Source organism: Strix uralensis, chromosome 17 (assembly GCF_047716275.1).
Source record: "Strix uralensis isolate ZFMK-TIS-50842 chromosome 17, bStrUra1, whole genome shotgun sequence".
NCBI classification, from domain to species: domain Eukaryota; kingdom Metazoa; phylum Chordata; class Aves; order Strigiformes; family Strigidae; genus Strix; species Strix uralensis.
The window spans coordinates 8,113,869-8,137,720 of record NC_133988.1 but is presented as its reverse complement, the minus strand read 5'-3'; the positions used below and the strand labels follow the sequence as shown (position 1 = coordinate 8,137,720).

At 44.2% G+C, this 23,852-nt stretch overlaps 1 protein-coding gene across 4 annotated transcripts in view; it reads right to left on the bottom strand.

The window, feature by feature from the left end:
- Positions 1 to 23,852, bottom strand: part of TOP3B (DNA topoisomerase III beta) — a 90,225-nt gene that overhangs the window by 12,223 nt on the left and 54,150 nt on the right. For 2 of the 4 annotated variants that reach the window (XM_074887091.1, XM_074887089.1), the window contains exons 1-4: positions 3,652 to 3,756; positions 3,208 to 3,378; positions 2,319 to 2,450; positions 1,203 to 1,309 (exon numbers count right to left, since the gene is read on the bottom strand). In XM_074887091.1, coding sequence (XP_074743192.1) covers positions 1,203 to 1,309; positions 2,319 to 2,450; positions 3,208 to 3,277 — 309 coding nt within the window. In that variant the 5' untranslated portion in view covers positions 3,278 to 3,378; positions 3,652 to 3,756. Of the gene's footprint in view, positions 1 to 1,202; positions 1,310 to 2,318; positions 2,451 to 3,207; positions 3,379 to 3,651; positions 3,757 to 23,852 lie in introns of those variants that run through there. The other 2 variants (XM_074887090.1, XM_074887092.1) reach the window with 2 other exon arrangements.

Genomic DNA, 23,852 nt, shown 5'->3' with positions numbered 1-23,852 from the left:
AGGACCAGAAGTCCGCCTACAAGACGTTTTTCTGCAGAACCTGAAAAAAAATCAGCATAGCTCTATAGCAGTGGAAGTTTCCTTAAACTGCCACAGTCTGTGTGTGCAGCCTTGGGCACAGTCCATTCCCCTTTCTGTGCCTTAATCTCCACATCATTAAAAAAAAAAAAAGTTTTCCTAGTTCATAAAGATACCATGAAGTCTGAATTTATCTGACAGCTACCAGTTTTACACCACATATACTTGCCTTTCAGAAAGTATTATTTTGTAAAAGCAACCAAACTACCATCCTCTCAGAGGGGCACATGTGAAGAGTGAACAATAACCACCAAAGACTTGTTTTAAAGAAAGCATTTACATGCTATGCCTTGCACTTGCTGTTAGAAGCAAAACATGCATCCAATGCTCCAATTTTAAGAAGCAGGATATTGACAGTCAAAAAACTTACAAGGCAACGGCAAAAGTGAATTCAATGAGGCAAAGATTTCAGATAGTGAACAAACCAGTAAAATTAACAAAATAGATCTAACCTTGACAAAAAGCTGTTTCCTGCAGGGAAGAAAAATCCTTATTTAGGATTGTACTCTTTTCTCTTCAACCCTAGAAGAACTCCAGCATACTGTACAGCATATTGCCAAACACTGCCCACTTTTGGGAAGCAGGTGAATACACCTACTAAATCAAACATTCAACAACCTGCAGTTTGAGAAACAGTGTATTCAGATGGCCTGTCCGTCTGTCTTCCCCTCCCTAGAGGGACGATATGTAACAAACGTTTTGAAGGCCATGAAATGCTCTGGCATTACCCTCAAACAGAAACTATCTGTGGTGAAGACAATTTCTTATACTAGAGCGACAATCACTGACCTACTCCAAGAGCTGGGAGAAGGTTCTATTTCTGGTTCTTAAATAAAACTAGCTAACCTGTAAGAATTTGTTTGGGTCTTTTTTTAAAAAAGCAAGGCTAATTCATAGCAAAATGCTACACTGCTCTTTCAAATTCATTAATCATTTTTATTGCTTTCCAGAACCACAGAATAATTTCACTTATTTTTCTTGACAGGATAAAACCAGGTGTTATTGCTTTCTCCAACAGAGGAAGAATAAGAACAACAAATCCTTAAAGATGAAATATACTTCAGGTGAAAAAGAATGTCAAGGCAAAAAGATACATCTCAAATAAATCTCACAAGAAAGAATACCTGTAAAAACTTCACCATGGTCAGTTTGGGATTAGCTTCTTTCTTTTCTGTGGGAGCTTTGCTAAAAAGTTCTGCTGGATCCACTTTGTCCCAGCTGTTATATTTTCCTGAAAAGCAGAAGTATAGCTCTAAATATACATTTAAAAAAAACAACCAACCAACAGCAAAAGTTACTTTGGAAAACACCTGGCTTTCAAGATTTGTCTCAGAAGCCTTTCTACCCTAATACATCTCACTTCAGCGTATATCAAGGGAGCCCTTAGCATTATGTGAATAGCAGCTATCATTTTGAAACGTATGAAGGAAAAAAAAAATACCACACACCTTTCAGAAATTTTAACATGAGCTATTAAAAGACCTTCTGTTTGTACAATTAATCGATCAGGTGAGGGGGAGGAAGGAATTTCTCCTTGTTTTCACAGTGCACACTCCACTCTGTTTTACTGTTCGTTACTTATGACCAGTTATATCTCAGCCTGGTTATGCTACAGAGCACCCTGTGTCACCTTCTCATATCAATGTATTTGTTCATTTCCATTTTTCTGAAGTAACTGTTTGTAATACTGCTTAGCAATTACACTAAACTGTACCTCTTCAAAGCACTGTGTAAACAACTCAAAATTTAGCCCTCATAAAACCTGTGAGGTCATTAACATCAGACGACATACAGTAGTCATATGACTAGTCCCACACTTCAAAGCAAGTTAGTGACAGGATTCCTGGCACATTATCCTTACCATGTCTCTATTTTGCAGTAATACGCTACAATGCTTTAGAGAATATCCCTTTGGACTCTGCATTTCTTAATCACCTTTCATTCAAAGTACCAAAACACTTTTACAGGCTAACAAATTAAGCCTCCTCTCTGCTTATTTTCCAGGGACATAATTCAGGCACGGAAAACCTAAGTGTCATATGCCCAAAGTTGTACAAGAAGTCAGACAGAGAACTAGAAACAAAAATCAAGAACTGTTGACCACAAGTGATCTTTTCATCGTCCTCTCCTCTCTAGATCTAACATTCTTCCTGAACTATTTCCACAATGAGTATTTTCCTATTAGAAGTCCTTCACGGTTTTACAACCCATATCAGCTAACACTTTTTATGAACAAATACCTATGAAATCCAAAGTCATGACATGACCACACACAGATGTCATCTTGAAATGGGCACTCTGTCCTATAAACGATCCAGTGTACTCATGCACAGAGCATGCACCATTCAGTCCCTTGCGAGAGGACATGTTTCCTGTGAAAACAAGATCAGAAATATCAACAGAATAAAAAAAACCTATTTAAATAAATTATTTTGTGTGACATGACACCCTCCTTTTCTTAGATCTTACAGCTAGGGTCTTCCTGAACACAAAATTCTACTCATTGATCAAGTTGTTATTTCAGCTAATTATCACTTTAGACCTTTTTTAAAGTATATTTCATTTTCACTTGAAACTATCCATTATCTCCTCCATCTTTTTCCTCCCACGAACAAATCCTTATGAAAATACAACTACTTTTCTAGACCAGCACAGTTATAATCAACTCATTCTGTTTTCCACGATTTATAAAATATTTACTATAGCTTTAAAATTCTCAGAACAGCAATTTGCTACTTGATTGGCACTTTGCAGAAACCATATACACTAACACACACTCCAACTACATGAAATATCAGAACCAGATTTCTTTACTCTTGAATTGAATAGGCATCAGCACGTAAAAATAAACAGAATGTGAAGGGCCATCCAGTTCTTCTATGAATTCAACGTGCCCTAAGTCACCACTCCCAGGTGGCAGCAGCCCCAAGACAACCAGGTAACTAACCAGGGTTAGTTCATCTACATCTCACTTCATCTACAGCCAGACCCGGTAGCCTCCGCACCAGGCAGCTCGCCTCTACGCGGCTACCGCGCATCTCCTCAGCCGGGCGGTGCGCTCCGGAGCGCTTCGCCTCTGCCCCTGGCAGAACAAGCAGAAGGGCTGAACCGACATGCTTTCTTTCCTACCCCTGGAGAGGATCTTGGCAATGGACTGGGCCAGAGAAGGCTTCTCCGCGACCATTAAGACAGTCTTCATTTTCAGCTGACGAGACACGAGGCGCCACAGGGCTTAACGGTACGGACGGGGCTTTCTGGAGACCACGGCACGCCGCTCACGAGCAACAGCCAGTCCTCAGCCTGACGAGAGAGAGCACACACAGAGCAGGTTTACCGCACAGCCCCTTCCATAAAGAATAGCCAGGAAAACCAGAGAGCCAGGGACCGATTCTGCAGCGCCTCCCGGGCCCGCCGCGCCAGACCTTCCCTGCCCGGCCCAGCGGGGCGGCCCGAGGCGCGGGGCAGCCCGAGGCGCAGGTAACAGCCGGGGCCTGCCGGCACAGAGAGGCCGCGCCGCCCGCCCCGCCGCGCCCTGCGGGCTCGGGAGCGCCCGGCCCCGCTCCCGCTCCGCACCTCAGCAGGCGGCCATGGCCTCCGCTTGCACTGCCGGGTCACGGAGCCGGAAGGCGCGGGACAGCGGCTCCGCCGGCTCCAAGCGGCGGGGACGGGCGCGGCGCCCCCACACCCCCCTCCCCCCCTCCCCTTCCCGCCTCCGCCCCGCCCCTCCGCGGGGCGCGCGCGCGGCGCGCCCCCCCACCCCCGCCGGCGGCCACGTGCGCGAGCGCCCCCTGGCGGCGCGGCGGAACGGCGGGGGCGGGGCGCGCGCCCCTCACCCCTGGCTTTTCTGTTGTTGCTGTTTTATTCCAAGGACTCGAACAAAGCCAAAGCTCGCCGTAGGAATCGATACTTGATACGTGCCCGAACACAGGAGCACCAGAGAAATGCGCAAAGTTCTGCCGCTGGCACCACTGGGCCCGTTCTGCGCCCCCTGCCTCGCGCCAGGCCAGCGCTGCGCAGGCTCCTCTGCTTCGAGTTTGATTATTATCAAAGGTGCGCAGAAAACAGACAGAATCAAAGTTATCTAAGAAAATCCATGCCCACAAAGGTATCTGCTTTATTCCAGCGTCTTAAACCAGCGCACCTGCGCACAGTCTGTACTTCAGGTCGTAGTTTCCATAGACTTAAAGGTCTCTGCCCTGACAGCATCTCCTTGAATGCAAAGAAATTTGTCCTAGGAGTGTTAGGAGCAGCTGATTCCCTTGCACCTGGAGAAGGTAATGGAAATAATACTGATGTTTTGAATGATCTTGAATTTGTATCATAAATTCTTGAAAAATGCATTTTTTGCATGTTAAATTTTAGTTGAATGTTGATTTCCCACTTGGAAAGAAAAAGGAGGGAAAGAAGAGGGGGAAGGGAAGGCCCAGGCAGCAGCACACCCTTCCCTCACCCCGTGTTTCTCCCCAGCCAGGTCTTGCCCCCAGGGCTGCAGCTCCTGTCCCTGGGCGTGGAGGGGCAGCAGAGACCCCCGTGCCCTGGCTGCCACCCCCCAAGGACGCTGAGCCCTGCTGAGGGGGTTTTGTCGGTGGGTTGGGGCAGTTTCTGACCTCTCCTGCAGCCTTCTGCTCTTCCACGGGCCCCAGAATATTTCTGTCAAGGAAAGTGCTAAGGAGGGAAGCCCCAAGTCGATGAGCTTTATCAGCTCTTTGTGGAGGGGCTCAGCTCTCTATTTTTACCCCTGTGGTGTGCATCGATCACTGCCAATGTTTATAGCATGTTTTTTCCAGGAGCTGCTCAGTACCATACAAACCCAAAGAGACTGGGAAGCAGCCGGGATCAGGGATCAACCGGGATCAACCTCACAGTTTGGAATAAAAAGGAAGTAACTCACCTTCAATTAGATCAGTAGACAATTAATAGATAATAGAGTTACCAGTGAAAGAAAAATCAAAACAAACCCAGGGCTTTTAATTCTTTGGCAATACTGAAGCTAGAACTTGTTAAGACAAATGTGTTCTGCTGTTTCAATGCCTGGTTCCATTTGACATCTGGGGAACATCTGGAACAATCAGGATGCAAGTTAAAACCAAGCCTTCAGATATGTCAGATACATATTTTTCAATTTCCTCTAGTAAAAGCCCTCTACAAAACCCAACCCTTCTTTTCTTTTCGAATGTGCAACATAACATGCAAATTCAGACTTGTACTTACCTGTGAAATCGCAGTCGGGTCTCTCCGATACGTAGCTGAGGGACTCGGGGCACTCTGAGTCCCCGTGTACTGCTGTGTTGGCACAGACACATGTATGGCTGGTTCATTGGGCCCCACAAAGATTTTCCCAGTCCGAAGGAACCCCTGCTTACTGGACAGTCCACGTACACCAGCCCTCCTTGGCCTAACCCACAAGCACGTTGGGACATCAGGTCACAACAGTCGCTTTGAAGCGCTCACAACCAGGAGAGGGCAGTTTTGGAAAGCCCTTTGCGGTTGGGAAAGCCTCAACCCCATCCCTAATCCTCCAGTGTGGAGCTGCATCAGTCCCACCGCTGCCGAAGGGACCAGATCACCCAGCCGGGCTGGGGACAGGGGCTCCGCAGCCCTGCAGCGCAGGTTTGGCACAGCTCTTGGGCTGGGCTGGGTGCCCGCAGCGAGGGCCGAATGCTACCAAGCACCCGCTGCCGCTGCCCAAGCCACCGCTGCCCCCGTGGGGGTCTCCAGGGCAGGAAGCAGGAGCTCCCACTAGCACTTTGCAGGGACGCGGACGTCTCAGGACATTGTAAATTCAGTTCACTCCAAGTTGCATCGTATTTTCCCTGGGAATCAGCTCCTGCTCGCTGCGACAGCCCGGGAGAGCCCAGCTCCCAATGTGAACTCCTCTCATAGGGCTTTTCTCCTCTCTGCGTTACTGCTCTTTCAGGTTTGGCCGCCCTTTCGTTAGAAGCACTTCTCACTGTACTGAGGAGGCTTCAGAAGTCATCTTGCCTGACCCAGCTGTCCCTGTGTCAAGCACCCAGGTCAGGGAGGCTCTTCATTCCCACCAGGAGAAACTCTGGGGAAAAGAGGACACGTTTGCCAAACCACCAGTTACCCACAGTGCTGGGGCAAGCTTCATCCAGGTCAACTGACATTCTTGTCCTTTACTTTTTTCAGCTCTGGCTGGTGTTTCTTCACTTTTTTTTCTGAAGAGCTGAGGGGCATAAACACAGCTCTCTAGCTGTATGAATGGGGCAGAATAATGAAAAATCAAAGCAAGTAGCCACCCCTACAGTTTTCTCAGAGAAACCCAAGTTTTGTTTCTAGGTTTAAATCATTAGCTAGATTTTGTTTTACACTGACTTGGTAAGCATATCAAATCAAGAAAGCTACAGCTCTAGATAAGTACTTTTCACACTGAGGACACTTTGACCTCACTGTCCTGCTGCCTGTAGAGTCTCAAGTTTTTCAACACCATTTATGCCCCAGGTTATTCCAGTGAATGGTTATTTAAGTAGCCAAAGCTCTCACCCTGACCAAGATGCCCATGTCTCACTTCTCCACCAGAAGAGATTGCGCAGGGGTTAGAGCCTTGGACCTCCTCCTTCTACCACTGACTCTCTGAATCACTTTGGTAACTAACGCCTTGATGCCTCCTATCACCTGCAGGACTCGGGTAGCAACTTCCCTCTTCAGGGATATTTTACAGATCTGTATGTGTAAAGCCCATTTTAAGAGCAAGGCGGAAAAAAATACAGAAATATAAACTATTGTAGGGAGCATGATCATTCCTTTTTTGCTTCCCTGGGCTCATTCTTGACCTTAGAGTAACTTTTTCCTGTTTGTTTCCAAACACACTTGAAAAGATCACCATGAAATTAATAAGTATGGACAGGAGGGTCAGGCAGGCAGAAACACATCTGGAAGGATGCCATAGACATTAGAAATGATGAAAATACAGGTCAAATTATTAAAGTAGTTTTTCTTTTCTTTCTTTTTAAAAACTAAATAAGAACTATGAGGCCACAAAAATGTGCCTGAAATCTTGACTACAAATCTGGGCTCCAGACACTTTAGTGCTGGGAAGGAGACAGAGCCTGCCACATACAGAGCAACAAGAGCACTTGAAGTGTTTTGTGCTGGAGTGAAAGTTATGCTTGTGCCCCTTATAAGAAATTGTCAAAAATAATCTTTGAATAATAGAAGGGAAAGAAGAGGGTGAATGCTGATGAAAGAGGATATTATTAGTTGCTGGGACACACATGCACACACACGACACATGATGTATTGTTGGATCTTGACTCTGTTTTCCCCTGAAGTAGTAGCCTTTTGCTCAAATAAAGATGCAAAAGTTCATAGATAACCAAAGCTCTGTGTTAGCAAACATCCAGTCCCATACATACCCAATGTACATCTGCCAATTAGTGCAGTACTGCTTGGAAACAAAGGCTCACCTACTAAAATGGATGGCAGGGAGAATATCAGAATAAAGAGACTGTGGAGGTAAAGCACCCATTTATCATATGCAGCATTTCTTCCCACTTTAAGGCCACCGTAAATTGAAGAAGAGATGTGGAAGTGATCTGTGTGAATGGGAGTGGATCCACAGGGATGGAGCGAGAGAAACCAAATACATGCTTTTGTTCAGGTTTGATTTTGCTCCAACCACTGTATAATCCAACCCAGTTTTGGTATTCACAATAATGCATAATCCCGGTAGGATAATAAAACAAACAAACAAACGAAGGCAGAAAGAAACCCAAAGGCTATTTGAAACTCATGCCCCTATGTGCTTATAATTGTACTGCAGACCTATGACTATGGCTGGACAAGGCACAGACCTCAGCTGCTCTCAGGGGGTTACCTGCAAATTAACAGCAATTTAGCCATGGCCACACAAGGTCCCAACCTCCAAGCAAGTAGCTGAGACCTGGGTAGTGCAGCCCACACAGAAGCCTGTCTGAGTAGAAAGATCTGCATAAATTGCAAATCTCACCACTTTGGTGTAGGCATTCCCCGAGATCATCTGCCATCAGCACACTCAGCACATGTCACCATCTCAGGAGAGCTTATCCTCCCAGCACTCCCGGGGTGGCAACGCTGTCTTCATGTCACACATCAGGGAAGCCTCTGGCACAGGGACACCCATGTGCAAATGTCCCAAGAGCTGAGCTAGCTCCCCAACTCCTGCACAGGGTTTTTCTAGCTGTGGCTGAGCTTCACTTGAGAAAACTGGTTTTGTTCTGCCCTGCACTGTGGAGCTTCTTATTTCCTACCCCGAAGATCAGCTACTGCTGCCCACCCTCCCTTACACTGGCTCAGGCAGGGCTGGCACTGACACCAGGCTAATAACTGCCCAGCTGAGCTGATCATGTGGAGTTGCTCACATCTGCTCCATGTCCCCCCACCTATACATAAACTACAGTCCCAACTACAGTACTGCAATATAGAGACACTCAAGTTGACCTGTCAGAAACCCAGCACTGGTCTGGCAGAACAGACTCACACGTGCTCTGGCCACGCTGTGCCTGTACTGGGTATTGACTATATTTGCAGTTTTGAAGTTCTTGTTCAAATGATACAAATCTAGATAACAAAATAGCATGCCATAAACAACCCCATTGCAAAAAAATAATACCTGGATGTGAAGAAATACATAATTTGTAATTCAGAACCATACGGGGAGGTTCAGATAGCCATATAATTTTTACTGTATGCCTAATTATTCATGCCTCTGCTTTCTAAATGTCAGAGTTGTGTAAATTAGGGGTGAGGTAAGTTCTTAGGTGTCACTTTGCAGAAATCTCAGCTAGTTTTTGAACTACAGTTTTTATTGGGTTTGAAATGTGGAATTTCTGCTTTGAATTGGGTTCAATCCTCAGTGCTGAGAGCACTCCACCAGCTGAACTCACGTGGAGCCAGCCAAAACCTCATCTTTGCCTAAATTTCACCTCTCACTCCAGCCAGGATGGGGCAGAATTCAGGACCTTGAAAACTTAACCATATTCTTATATGCTCTATCCTTCTTGTGGCAACCACATTTTCTTATGACCTTTCCCCATCCCACATCTCTGAAGTTAAAATGATCCAAATAACTGTAGTTATACACTGCTCTTTCTTTGGGAAGGACCACCCATCTCCCCTCAAGTCTAGGATCTTGCTGAGGTTGAAGCAGCTGTGCAAAAAATGAAGAACCAGTTTTGGAAAAAAAAAACCAAAATAACTAAGACACCTCATTACCAGAAAGCTCTCAGAACGCAGTTCATAAGTACAGCATTTTTTAAATTATACCTGAGAGGCTCATATAGCCTCTTCCTTCTGCTGGCTGTCTCTGCCACCTAGCCTAATCCCAAAATTTTGTCTGTGAGTTGTACGGTTGCTGTTTCACTGGTTGTGGCCCTGGCCTTTGAGCTGTGAGTCAATTTTGCGTTATACACTTTGAGCTAACACCCACGCTTGTGCTGAAGTCCAAATTTGCCTTGCATCTCTACTGTTTGGAAGTTGCTTTGGGTCTGGATCTATGCCATAGCTCCCTCACCACCAGCTCCAGGGACACACAGAATCCAGGAAAAGGAACCCCTCTTCTCAACCAACCCGATTGCTTATTATAAAACCTTTTACCTCTCTCCTACAGGAGACCAGCACTTCCCTCAATTCTTTAGAATTAGAAGTAAAACCAAAACCAATTGGGTAGAAATGTGGTAGAGAGGAAGGAGTCTGACATTTAGTGTTAGCTACTGACTCCCCTGCTTTGCAGCTCTAAGCAGCACACTGTAGCCTACATTGGTACAAACTGGCTTCCAAATTGTACCAGGTACAGCCTAGAGACCTCTGCATCCTCTTCCTGAAGCCTTAACTGCAATATACACTGAGTCCCTGAATTTTGATTCCTTCTGCAAAGCTCACGGTAGTGCCTGCTCAGCCTCCCTGCCTGCTCTGGGCTCTCTCCACACTTTTACCTGGTCCCAAGGCAGCTCCATCATTCCTGGGTCTTTTCTCCCCACTTCACAACACTTCTCAACAACTGCAGCACAGTGAAACATCCAAATGGGGAGATCTCTCTAGCATAAGCTGATGAGAGCTTGATTAACAGAACTGCTGCACTGCAGCTCTCACTTGCAACAGGGTTGGCACCTTCATTAAATACGTCCTACCAAGACCATTTTACTACAACAAAGAAAACCTCTTTACCTGGGTTTTCTTCTACAGCTGTGGCTACCTAACTCCACCTGGATAGTAAAGGCTGTACAACCTCCATTCAGACTACCTTCAATGAGTTTGTTAGCCCATAAATAACATCAATCAGCAATTGTTTTTGAGGTAGGGAAGTAACTTGACAGATTCTTTCAAAGGAGAATTAGGTTCCTAATTATCTGTGACCTTGCGTGTTTCAGAATCATTACAGCCATTACAGGACATCACTTGTCTTTACTTTGACTGTTCCTGTTTCCTTTGCATTCTCCAACATTTTTCCTATTGATTTTCAGAGAAACTGATGGGGTCACGCTGTGGCCCTCAGCGGACATGAATCCTTAGTACCTCTAGCAGCTCATAAGCAGAGCGTGGAATGAAAAGCCATATATTGCAGGACCAGTTAAACTCCGAGCTCCGCGCTGCCGCCTGGGAGCTTGAGGCAGAAGCAGTGTCCATACCGCATTGGGGTGGACTGGCCAGTTAGGGTAACTGCTTGCAAAATGGGCTACCACCCCAGGGAGCTGCTGGGATAATTCAGCCTTCCTGGGACCCTCCTGACTGTGCTGCAGTTAAACCAATGCCCTGCAGAAGTGATGGTCAGGCACACAGCCCATATTTTCACAGATTTCCCAATTGCTTGCTACAGGCACTTGGCGGGAGTATAGCTGTAGCTCTTGCAACAAAACCTTAACAGAGCGGAGAGCTTTGCACCGCGACAGGGTGGTGTGACTGGTCCTGAGTATTTTGAAACTGCAGTCATGTTTGCAATTTGATAGCTCTGGAGGTATTTTAATGCACAGCCTGCTGCCATCATTGTATCACCTGAGGTTGAGGGGAGAGAGGCTGGATGAGCCAGTGGCAATGTGGTATTTTACACATATATTAACTATGAGCTCAAGCTGAAATCAAAGAACAACCAGCTGCCGAGAACATTTCCATGAGAGGTGCCTGAGGTCATTTTTCCATAGTTTTCAGTATAACTCAACATCTCTGCAGAATTGTCTGGAAAATATTGTGTCCAAGACACATACTCTCTTTCCATTTCTGAGCCTCCATGGGTGGAGTGATGGAAGGGGTTAACTGGGCAAGAGGAGCGTGAATCCTGGAGACATTTTCAGATACCTGGGGTACCTTCGGCTCCACAATGTTGACCTCTGACTCTTGAAGTTTATCAGCACGTTCACTAATCAGGGGTGTTTAATGGAACAGCCACACGGATTCCTGGCATTCTTGAAACGTTATGACCCTGTCAGTTGTATGAAGACTAAAAGTCTCTTGCTTTTGAACTCACTAGAGTTTGCACTGTCTTAGAAGCCTTTGATAAATACTTGCTGGATTTCTTACCTAGCTGCTCTAATCTGCCCAAGGTCATCATTCCAGAAAAAAGGTTTTATTTTGTGGGCATTCATCACTTAAATGGATCAAATCAATGTTTTCTCAAATTCTGGAGTGGAAAAAAGCATTGTGCACCATATTTAGAAAAGCCAGCAGATAAAAGATTTATTTTCATGTTACACATGGGGGTTTTTTGTGTTCACTGTCAGTCTCCAAAGACCAGTAAAAAACAAATGTCAAATATGTTTTTCCACAAAAAAACCCTCTAACATTACTTAAATACATCTCACACAAGCGCCCAAAGATTTTATCAACAGAGTCCACATGTGTGTTCTTCCTTCACAGTTCACACTAGAGAATTTAAGCACAAAGGTCTGAATTCAGTTACAATCAGAGATGCAAGCCTGGACAGGGGGATATGTGATCCAAACCTTGTCCAGAGTTTAAATGGACCCAAATCCAAGTGGGTTGAATTCCCCATGAATGAGGTACCCAACTCTCTTTTAAAAATTAAACTAGAATTTAACAGTCACTTTGAGCACTTAAAAAAAACTTACTTCAAGTCCAGGATACAAACACAGTATATCAATGTTCAAGTAAAATAGCTTGAATTTTGAGCAAGAAATATTTTTGTTGAATTTCTTGTGAATAAGCTCCATACAGAGCTGGCACAGATAAGACTGGATAACTCATCAGTGTGAAAAAGCCTTGTAATCAGTGTACTGGCAACAGGCAAAGAAGAGAGGCTGGAAATATCAAGAGTTAACAGGTGACTTGATATGGATGGCTGTCTGCTACAAGGCTTTTAAAAGCAAACAGTTCCCATAATTTATGAATGGTTTCATAGGAAGGCTCACATGTATCCCAGCAGGCCATGCCTCGGCATAGCAGACCTCCCAGGAGACTTTTCAGGTGACTCTTCCTTTATCAACCTTATTTTATTACTCCTAGTTCTATTCTTCAGCTGTTTCTCACGATATCTCTTGATATTTTTAAACTCATCACCTACTGGCAGTTTGTCATTAGATCACATTGTTCGACTGAGCTACACACCCTTATTTCGAGATGGACAATGGCAAGAGCCTGACCCTTCACAGGGCAGGGGAAAAGCATAAAAAGAAATGAGGAGGTCAGATTCTGCACACAGTGGGAGCTGAGATGCTGCTGTTAAATTGAGCATTGAGTAAAAGCACCTCCCTTGCAGGCTAACATAATGCTCGCCTGTTGCTCCACACACACCATCCTCTACCTCTTGCCTTTTACCTGATGTTGGGAGGAGCTGAGGAAGGGGGACACACAATAAACATGATTATTTCCCCTGCACTCAACCTCACCAGCACCCAGACAGACACCAGCTTGCACATGGTGCTGCACAAGCTACCCAGTGTTTCCTGCTGAGCCTCCGTATGTGGGCTCAAAACCTGGGAGGAATTTCATAGCAATCCTTGGGATGTCTTGCTCTCCTCATTACCTCTCCTGACCTAGCAAATGAGGGGCAGGATGGGAGTGATCTTTGTATCTAGGTCAGATCTTAATCTTTCTTTCCTTTACTACCGAATCATTCCCTCCTATTTCCTCCCAGCTCTTTTTCAGGTTTGCCTTTCAACTGCTGGTTGAGCACTTGTCTGTCATTCTCTCCTTCTGCCCTCTTCAGCCCAGGGCAGAATCATTTGTACTGAACAGGATGGCACTTTTCTTCATTTTCTGTTTTGCACTTTTTTTTTCACCCCATCTATCATATCCCCACATGTGACTGATGTAATACAATGAGATATTTAAAAATCACAGAAACTGTGCAAACAGATTTTTTGTTTTTACCCTAATGGCAGAGCAGAAGCCAGCTGGGGAGCCACTGATGTAAAACTCACTTTACCAGTGAGACTCACTTACCTGCCTCCATCCTCACATTCCTCTGGTCAGTGAGGCCATGGAGCACGTGCAGCCACTCTGTCTGAGGTCCAGCAACTGATCATCCAGCATATAAGGCCATGGAGAGGGATTGGGCATGTCACCTAGCTATGCCCTGGGCTCAGATGCCAAGGGACCTGTGAACTTTCACTCCATACAATTCTGCTGTTGGCCATATATCTGCTGCCTGACCCCTTGTCCTGCTCTGAACTGCATTACCATAAACACAACGTTTAAAGTTGCCCTTTCAAGGTGACTTGGTCCTGTGTTGGCCCACAGCCACACTGTGACTTGCCCCACACCCTATATGCAAAGCCCTGTGCAAATCTCCTCCTTGCAGCCCTGAATTTCCTTTAGGTAAATGGCAGTCTGATGCAGAGGCTATTGCTAATAAAACCCTGGCATGCACCACACAAATCTCTGAGTAGAGCAAAATATAATCACTGATTTAACAAGTATCAAAATAAAACTAAAAAAAAATTACCACAGTGCAGGAAATTGCAGAGGAATGGCAACCACAAGAGGAAAGCAGGAGAGTACCACAAAGGCCTTGAAAGGCTGCAGTGGCGGGGCAGAGACATGGCTCTTCCTGACTCCTCTCTCCTTGCAGAGGGAAGAAAACTCCCCACCTCTGCTCAGCCGGGGGCCCAGCCTGCAGTTAGTCACCCATTCTGGATGACAACAAATACATTAATTTAGCCAGCTAGCTAGAAGTAAAGCTTTTGAAAAAAGTATCAAATAAATCATGGAAGCCCCATGTATAAGAGCAGGCAGTGTGACGTGAAACCTCGGCGCAGGCCAGCTGTGACCTGTGTTAACCCGCCCAGGCTCTGGCACTTGAGAAACGCCAGAGAGAAAAGTTTTGGAGATGATTGTTAACTTGTACAAGAACTGCTGCTACAATCATCTTCTATCTACAGCTTTCAGGGAGGAAGGGGCTGGAAGGGCAATCCCAACTGCTTTTCTCCTTTTCTTCTTCCCTTGTGTTCGTGGACTCTGATCCACAACATGCAGCAGAGCCAGGCTGTGGGCACACCACCTCTTCCAGCTGCCAGTGTTTCAGCTAAGAGGTAGCTCTCCTGATTTGCCCTCATTTCTCATCTCCACAGCCTCCTTCTGCCTTTTAGCGATCATTGCTATTTGAGAACAGAGCATCTTGTGTCTCGTTCAAGAGGAGATGAGTTAGTTTAAAGTAGCAGAGCTTGACTGAGCTGACCTGGCTCTTCTAATCCACGCTGTGACATGAAGGGAGCAACCAGCTCCAGCAAAAGGAAGGACATCAAGTAGATCAGAGTTAGGGAAGGCTGGAAGAGGAATCAGAGAGGGGATGAATCTACAGACACAACAGCTAACAGAGCCCTAGCTGCCAGACTCAGACTCTTCAATCAACAGAGACAAGTAGGTCCCATATTTTGATCACATGTTTACTTGCTGTTGTAGTTTCTTTGGTGTGCAAGTACAGGGATGCACCAGTGCCCAGCAGCAGGCAGGCTAGATGGTCAGCTTGGACCTCAGCCCATCACTCAAGAAATGCATGGCAGAGCAGGAAACCTGCAGGGCAGCCAGGTCCTGACTGGCATCTACCCCCCCACCCCGTCACATCCCTCTCAATTTGCCCTCTAAAGAGCAAGTTCTGCTCTCCTGGTAAGGCTGTACATTGAATGCTCAGTAATGCTAGGAAAGTACTGAGTTTTATTCTTTCCTCCCCTGTTTTAGGGAAGGGGCAAGGAGAGAAAACTCTAGAAAGTGTTTGAAACCTGCCAGTCACTTGGAGGCTGAAACATTTTCCGTGCGTGTTTAAGACTATAGGGCAAATTGCTCATTTATGGCAAAGCTAGTGAAACGTTAATGTGTCCGTACCACTTCTAAGGCTGCAGGATACTTTAGCTACTGGTGAAAGTTTAATCATCCAAGCTTAAGTGAACAATTTAGCTGAAGTGACCGGTTGGTTTCATGCTTCGCTTACTGAAATGCTCTGAGCTGCGAGGCTCCCTGTTTGCTGTGCACTGCATGAGGGTTGCTCCCCATGTGCACCACTTGTGTCTGCTTCTCTGATTCTTGTCTGTACCATTAAATTGGAGCAGTGAGAGATTTGAAGGTAGACAAAGTGATAGCTGGGAACTTCAGTCACTGCCCCAAAAGTCGACACTCGTGGAAAGCGCTGCGATCTCTGTGGGTTTCCAGCAGAGAGGAGGCTCAGCCAGAGGAGGGCTGGTTGGCTCCAGCTGCACGCTTGAAGGCAGAGGCAGCTTCCACAGCTCCTCTGCTCCAGCACCTGCAGAGTTCTCCCTCTTTTGCCCCTTGGATGAGAAGTTATTTTTGGCTGTGTTTTGCTATATTAAATATTAGCTCTAGGCTTTTCCCTATGTACTGTGTAATCCTGTTCTGTGTGGGTTTTATATATTGTTCTTTTGACATTATCACTATTGCATATTAATAAATTAAACTTTCAATTCATGTTACTCTCTTGGGCCAATGTATATTGCTAGGGGGTGAAAAGAAGGGATTAAACTGGCTTAAGGTGTTCTACTCCTGTACCATGTTACAGCAGATGCGTAAGAAGGATCAGGGAGTTTTCTTGGCTCTGAATTGTTATATTAATAGCAGAATTGTGGGGTCGTATTTTTTATTACACTCTTTTAATAAGCTATTGATGCAGACACATTTTACATCTATGGGGAAATATAATTATGCTGGAACTGTAGCATTGGATGTTCTTAGCAGAATATCACAAGGTATTAGGAGAAGAACAAGCCTTCACATTACATTGAATGAAGTTTTAGCAAGCCTAGGGAGAGCAAAGGTTCAAGATCGAGAAAGAGGAGTAAAAACAACCTGAATGTCTCTAAGTTTGGGTTTTGAGTTACTAATTAGCATAGCAGTCGGGGAGCTGGTGGCATAGACTGAACTCCTCAATAGGAGCATACACAGGTGCATGATGTGATGCTGTGAATAGTCAACAAGCTCCAATAAGAATGCACTGGAGAAAAGCCCCCTGGTAGGTTATAGCTTCTGCTGGGGCTTCAAGATGTATGTCACATCTCTGTTTTACCAAATGCAGTATTGAGATGTGGAAAAGTGGGACAGAGAATGAACCAATGTCAGATGCAAGCACCTCATCAGACAGCTCCAAAACAAGTGAAGAGCTAAAGCTGACTGAAAGATTGTCTTTGAGATGGAGTTTGATGAGGTAAAAGATATTAGATACTCTATGAAACTCCCAGTAAAAAGCAGACTGGCAGGGTTGAAAGCCACAGACCAGGAGAGGCAGAAAGCTCTGAGGTGGGCAGATACTCTAATAACTCCCACACACCAGAGGAGCCAGTGCACATCCAGCTGCTCTCCAAACACAGTCCCTGCCCAGTCACCTCCACTCTTCACTTAAAAAACTCCTTAAAATCCAAAAACAAACCCAAAAAACCCCCAAACACGGAGCTGAAGCCACAGAATCCCCGCAGGCTGTTAGGCTATAGCAGGGTGGCCACTAGAAAAGACATCTTGTTTTGAACATATCTGATAGCTCTTATGGCCATTCTTAGTCCAGTTTGTTTCATGCTCAGGCAACCAACTCCTCAAGCCCTGCATTTGCACAGATACATTCTGTCCATGGCTTAAAGACACTCTCCACAGAAGATCAGATGTTCCTGTAGCTTGATAATCATACAGTGTCTAAAATATGTACAGTGCCATAAGTGGACAAATACAGCTTTTTTTACTATGACTGTTGTTGTAATTATTTTATATCCTGTAGCACTACAGATGTGACAGGCTCTTTACAAACATTAAAGAAAGTCAGTTCCTTGCTCTGAAAATCTCACCAAGAACAGAGAACTATTGCCTTAACTCTTTTATTTTGAGGTTTGGCACTTGCCACCACACCACAGCTGAGATACAGGCTAGTTCTGCAGAGAACTTTGCATTTGTGTCCCAAACAGTGACTCCTGGGTTATGATTCCTGCTTGAAGCCTTGTCAAATGTATCTTAATTTGTTAACAGTTTTGCTCCATTAGGCTGACTCTGCTAAAAGGCTATAAAAAGTAATAGTCCATTTGTGAGTTTACTGCTATTAGCTACAAGTGTTAATTCATGCGCAAAAAAATCTATGTAGCTGTATACACTCATCCAGTAATGAAGTAGAGATTACATAGTGGGTGAAGAAATTATTCCCATTGTAGATTTGGTGCATATTAATCTGTAAACAGTTACCCCTCCTGCCTCAAGAAAAAAGTGATAGCTTCTTGGTTTTAATCACACTCTGTCAGTTCTAATTGCTTCACAAACAACATCACAGAGTGGGTAATTGGGCCCTTCAGCTTCTCCATCATGACAGCATGACTACTGGGGAGAGGAAAACAAATCCTCACCCATTCTAAAAACTAAAATAAAACAAGTGATGGAAAAGGAGCCTTCTAATTTCTGTGCAAGTCCTGACCTACCTGTGCAAGGTAACACTTACATGTTAATGCTTAATTAACCAAGTAAGAACAGGAATCTCCCCAATGAGCTACTTGCTGGGGGATGCATTGACAAAACCATTGCATTTGGAAAAGTACAGATTCAAGCCTGCCACCTGCTTTCACACCCATGCAAAGGAAGATGAGCTTGTTGCCACATTTCACTGTCCTGCTTGTCAGTGCTTTTCCTTTCTCCACGACATACAGAGAAGAAAATGAAGCCTGCCAGGTGCTGGGCAGTAATATTTCTGCAGAAGGGCCCACTGCCTCTCCAAGCACCAACACATCAGCCACTGCTCTCCTGCCCTGGCACTGCAGCACTGGCCAGAGGGCCACCAAAGTGCCTTTGCAGCAGATCTGCAGCAGCATCAGGTCTTTCAGCGATACCCCCAGGCAGGCTGACATCACCAAGCACTACTTCTCTCAAGTAAGCCCCTAACTGAGCCCTAAGTATTAGGGATAAATTTTTTTACCCACAAGAATGAAATTCTGCAAAACTAAAATCCATCAAGGATACCAACTGAACTCAATGTTTCCTAGTCTTGTAGAGCAAAGAACTGTAGTTTTCTAAGATGGTTCCTAATCATTTGCCTTTTCAGGAGACCACAGAAGGAGGAAAGCCTGACAGCTCAGTATCCCATTGCTGCAACAAAATAATTGCACAAACACATTGCAAAACTGCATCAAGGAAAAGCCCCAATCCCACAAAGTGCATGCTGTGTGTGCACGCAATTTCACTTGTACATGCAAGCCATGCTTCTTGCGAAGCATTTTCTGGCTTTCTGGGTACCACTACATCAGCACTGTAACATTAAAAAAATTTTGCCTGGCTTAAATAGGAAAAATAAATGTGGTTGTGAAGATAAGATGAATAGGAAAACAAAAGAACTTATCATAGTTAAATCAAGACTCAAGTGAGACCACATGGAACGAGACAACAGGGAAGCTGAGCAAAGAAAAATATTAAAAAAATGCAGGTCATATTTGATGGAACAAGATCTTGAATATCTAGTTCCTGTGGGATACTAAGTACTAAAAACCTGCCAAAATTTGTTATCCTGCGTGGAAGGAAAAAAAGTAACAATGTTTCTAACTATTTTATTTTTAAAACGTGGCAGCTCCCTGTACAAAGGTCTCCAGAAGAAAAAAAACCCAGGTTGCTGTTATGGGTGTCAATAAAACAAAAATAAAGCCATATGCACACAAAAATCTCATACTACATCACACAGAGCAGAGAAAGCCCAAGGGGGCTTAACATTACTTTGATTGTCCAATATATAGAAGCAGGAGACACTAAATCCCATTTTGGCATATATCTGGAGAAATGTTTATAAACCCTAGGGAAATTATTCTCACCACACCCTATGAAAATGGTGAAAACAGGACTAGTTTTGTGACCGTGGTCTGCAGTGGCATGTAGACACCTATTTTCTGTGTGCTAGTGGCTATTTTATGGTCACATGCATATAAACATTAAAGTACCTTCTCCCATGTCAAATCTGCCCTGACTGAAGATGTTCTGGGAATATTTCGTTCAATGCTTAGTCCCTGAAAAGCAACATTTGCTTGGTCCAAACTTCTTGCTCGTTCTTATTTTAATGAATTTGAAGAGGGTAACTTTTAATTATGTTCTCGTTGAGTTCCACTTTGTGTGCATTACTCACACAAAAATGCACTGCAGGAAGGTTCTTTATAATGTCATTATGCTATTAGTGATAGTGGGAGAAATTGTGATATTTAAGTATCAACAGAAATAGCTTCATTGCTTTTCAGAAGAGATGGGAAGGGAAAGAGAAAAACGGACAATCAGCTGATATGTCAAACATCCATATACAAATGATGATTCAGAGAGGGGTTATAACGGTACCAAGGCTAATGAGACACTACAGATAATATAAGAGACACAAGATCGAGTTCACTTTACAATCTGAGTGTATTACAGAGCTAATCAAGAGGAAGGAGGAAAACAAATCATTGCTTGTGGAAGTGGAGAGGAGGAAAAAAAAGTCAGCAGATGACTCAGTGCTCCTGGGTCATTCCAGTTTCAACTATCCATCGACTTGCCTGGAGAAGTTTGAAGAGCACTTTTAAAAATGTTTTAAGTGTGCACTATGCTTTCTTGAATGAAAAGGCAAAACCAGGACAAGGAAGTGGGATATATTTCTAGATCTTCCATTTACAGCTAGGGAAGAAACAGAGCAGAAGAGGGAGTCTTGACAGTAGCTGATTAGAGAAATCGTGGTGCCTGCTGCAGGGAGGCATGCATTCACATCAGCTAATACTGCTCTGTTGATCAAACTTTTTTTTTTTTTAAATTAAAAAAACCGTTTTGCATGTACTAGTCTTTTAATAACACAAAATATTTGGTTTTAAGTTTTAGGTTTACATTTCTTTCATCACCCTGTTTTCCCCGTAGGGGAAGGAACATTTGATGCTTTTACACTCTCTAAAGTGCTCCCCTGCTAGCCAAACCTATGAAAGCAGCAAGCATCCAACAGTCAGTCAGTTGAAAGATTAGAGAAACACCCATCTAGGATTCACATCTGAATACTGGAAATTCAAATGAGCCAGACTCAGGGTGCATCAAACTCACTGCACCTCTGGAAACAGAGCTCAGTACAGTGAAAAACTGACATTTCTTATTGCCTGCCTGGGTCCTGTGATTTCCTGAAAACTTGTTCTTAAGTTCTGAAAGTTAAAAAACTCTTTTCATGCTTTGCTTTCCAAATTTCACAGTAACAAAGAGACCATTTTGCAACTTCTGTAACAAAGCATCTGATGCTTTCTGATTACATTGGGTATCAGCACTGGGAGACTCTGAGTTTAAGTTCTTCAGAGAAAACTATTGAAAAGCTTCTGTAACTGGAACTGATTCATCCTCTATCAAGTTAAAGAGAAATTCACTAATATATTGTAGCCTTTTGTAGACAATGTGTTATATTAGCCTGTGTGTCTTGTCATAATGTATTCCAAGTGATATGTGATGACGGCAAATCTGTTATCCATTAAAAAGGTGCTGAAGACCAGCTTGTCGGAAGAATTTTTTTTCCCCAATTTTACTCCTCATTAGTTTTTGAAGCCTGGAAGTTACAGAACAAAGTTCATGTTAAAGGCTACCACTAATATTATCATGCTGCTTTAATGCTGAAGTAATCAAATATGTGAAAACTATATTCCCAATTCCTAACACCACATTTTTATTCTAAACATTAGAAAAGCACACACATCCTGGAGAGAAAAATGTTTGCAGCTGACTGATATTTATCTGAAAAGTGTTATTTCCTCAAAAGCAGCTTGATGCAGCTTCCTGCTTGCATGTCTCACACCGCTGGGGCTCTGATTCAGTACTTGCATACTCTGCAAGTGGACACTAAGGGGTGTAAATTCATCAACTTCTACTGAACTTCATATTCACATGCTGTTGCAAAGTGAGATCAGAATAAGACTCCAGGCTTTGTCTAGCAGTATAATTCTCTTTTCATGAGCTTGGAAGGGTTTGAGGCTTTTTTAAACTAAAAATGCAGGGAGGCAGAATCAGTTTTATTCTCTAAAAAATATGTAATGGATGTTACTTTGTTTTTTAGAGGATGAATTGATTTATATTTAGGCATCAGACATTCTTCTCTGATTGAACCAAGTCAGGTGCTTTCCACCCCAACCTTCACACACAAGAGTTTTGGAACTAACTTTTAGAGCTTTCTCCTTCCATCAACTAGCAAGACCTCCTGGACATATCCACTTAGTCCTTCCTCAGGGAGTTCAAGATTCATAACAAAAGATTCAGCACATCCATCGTTTGGAAGAAAATGCCTCCGTGCCAAAGTTTTCCAATCATCTTTGCATGTTGCTTCTATGCCTTAATACATCTGATGAAAAGTCTATAAAAGACTTTTGTAGGATTTAGTTCAATGCTATATATCAGAATTTGTGATGATTTAGAACTATTTTATAAATCAGATGAAGACTGACAAAGAAATGAGTATATCTCGGTATTATCTTGTTTCAAAAGATGCCATTGAGAAATGTCACATTGGAGCTTAATAACATGGAAGCAGAAACTTGTGGAATTCAGAGTTCCCCAGCAAAGCCACAGTCCCAGGCTGTACAGAGGGCAGAACGGAGATACCGAATATCTGATGGAGAATATGACAAAACTCATCTGGTAGGACTCTGAGTGGTCTCTTCCAAGTACTTGGACAGTAAGTTTCTGGAGGTATACATGCAGTTTACAGGATTTGCTTGGTGTAGGTAACATTTCCCCACAAAAATTTAGTCCAGAAAGTATGTTATTAAACACACAATAGTCAGCATTATCCAGACTTCTCACCACCAGAGATACTCATCTACCCTATAAAGGACTGAAGTCTGCCCATGTGCACAGCTATAGCAGTAGGAATGAGGGCTATTATGGTAAGGGAGAAGTGGCTCTCAGAGCTTTATCTGCTCCCATGAAAAAAAAGCAAGCCTTGGAAGAGACCCTCAGAAAGCTTTCCTGGTCAGACACATCTATTCTTCATTTCTGAAAAGCAGCTATTCTAAGACATCTCTTTGTAAGGACAACCCTGTGAGAGCACATGGCAGCTTTCCAGTATTAACATTCTTTTACCAAAGGTAAAAGAACTTTATCAAGTAGTTGGGCTTTCCTGATCCCTTAAATGATCACTTGCAAATCCCTCCATATATTTGTAAAGGTTTTAAAAGAGGGAAGCACAATGGTAGAAGACCTCTCTGTGGCAGGACTCCCAGAAAGAAGATTTTACACTTCTGTTCCCCAGTAGTCACCTTCAGCCTTGCTCTTGCCTAGAAAGTGTTGGAGACCTTTGATCTCTGAGTACAAGGAAGCTCCAGCATCATTTTAAAGGGTGGGAGCTGACAGCAGGCAGCACCTACAGATAGGACTGTTTATGCTGATGCAGGATAAATGGATGGAGATCTCCATTAATTGTAACCACTGGAGTAAACCTGGAAGTGTTTTCTTGTACAGAGAGATATCAGTGCAGGCAAGGGGTGCAATGGGAGCCACGCTATAGCTGCAATTGGTTCTTTGCAAGGAAGGTTCCTGCTATTAATATCATTGCTATCATACTAGATAATACAGTAAAAGGCAGCAGCTTGCAGAAAGGCTTAGGCTAGAGTAAACTGAGGAGTACTCTTTCAATTACAGTGTGGGGTAAAGTCCACAGGGTGTTCTCATATCTCTGCAAGCTAAACATTCATCGCACACCAGGACAGTCCTGCTATTTGTATTGCAGTAACACCTAACGGACTGACCAGGAGCGGGGCTAGATGCTGTGTAAAACAGTAAGAGTCAGGCCTACACCTGCCTCAAAGAACAGGGACAAGATAAAGGTTGGGAAATGGGAAAAAACTGCTGTCCATCACCGTGTGCTGGGACAGATCCTGATCCCTCCAGGGAAGGCAGGTGTCCTGTGATCTACCATGAAACGCAGGTGAGTTCCCCCCTGAGAAGACAGTGATGCTGCCTGGGGCCAGTCCCACCCATCCCTGGCAGCGGTCATGGTGGCAGAGGGATGTTGCTTTTCTCCCCAAAGCTTTGAAACCTTGGGAGAAGAACAGCTTTTCTTTTCATGCACCAGTCTTTCCTGATCTACTTCAGTTCCTTCCTGCAAAGCAGACCCGTGCAGCATGCAAGTCAGGGATGGAGAATTTCCCCCCCTGCTTGAGCCCTTTGGAAATTGGTAATTTACTACAACATAGGGAGAGAAAGAAAGGAGGATAGTGAAACACAGCCCAGCCTGGGCCTCAGAGCCATCTCAGGTTCAGGAGGGAAGGAAAGCACAAAGAGCTCAGAGACCCCCCAGTCTGACTTTCTGCAGGACCTCAACATATCAAATTGAAATGGGCCTCTTTTTGCCCCTGGCTGTTCCTATAGTTTAAATGCTTTAACCT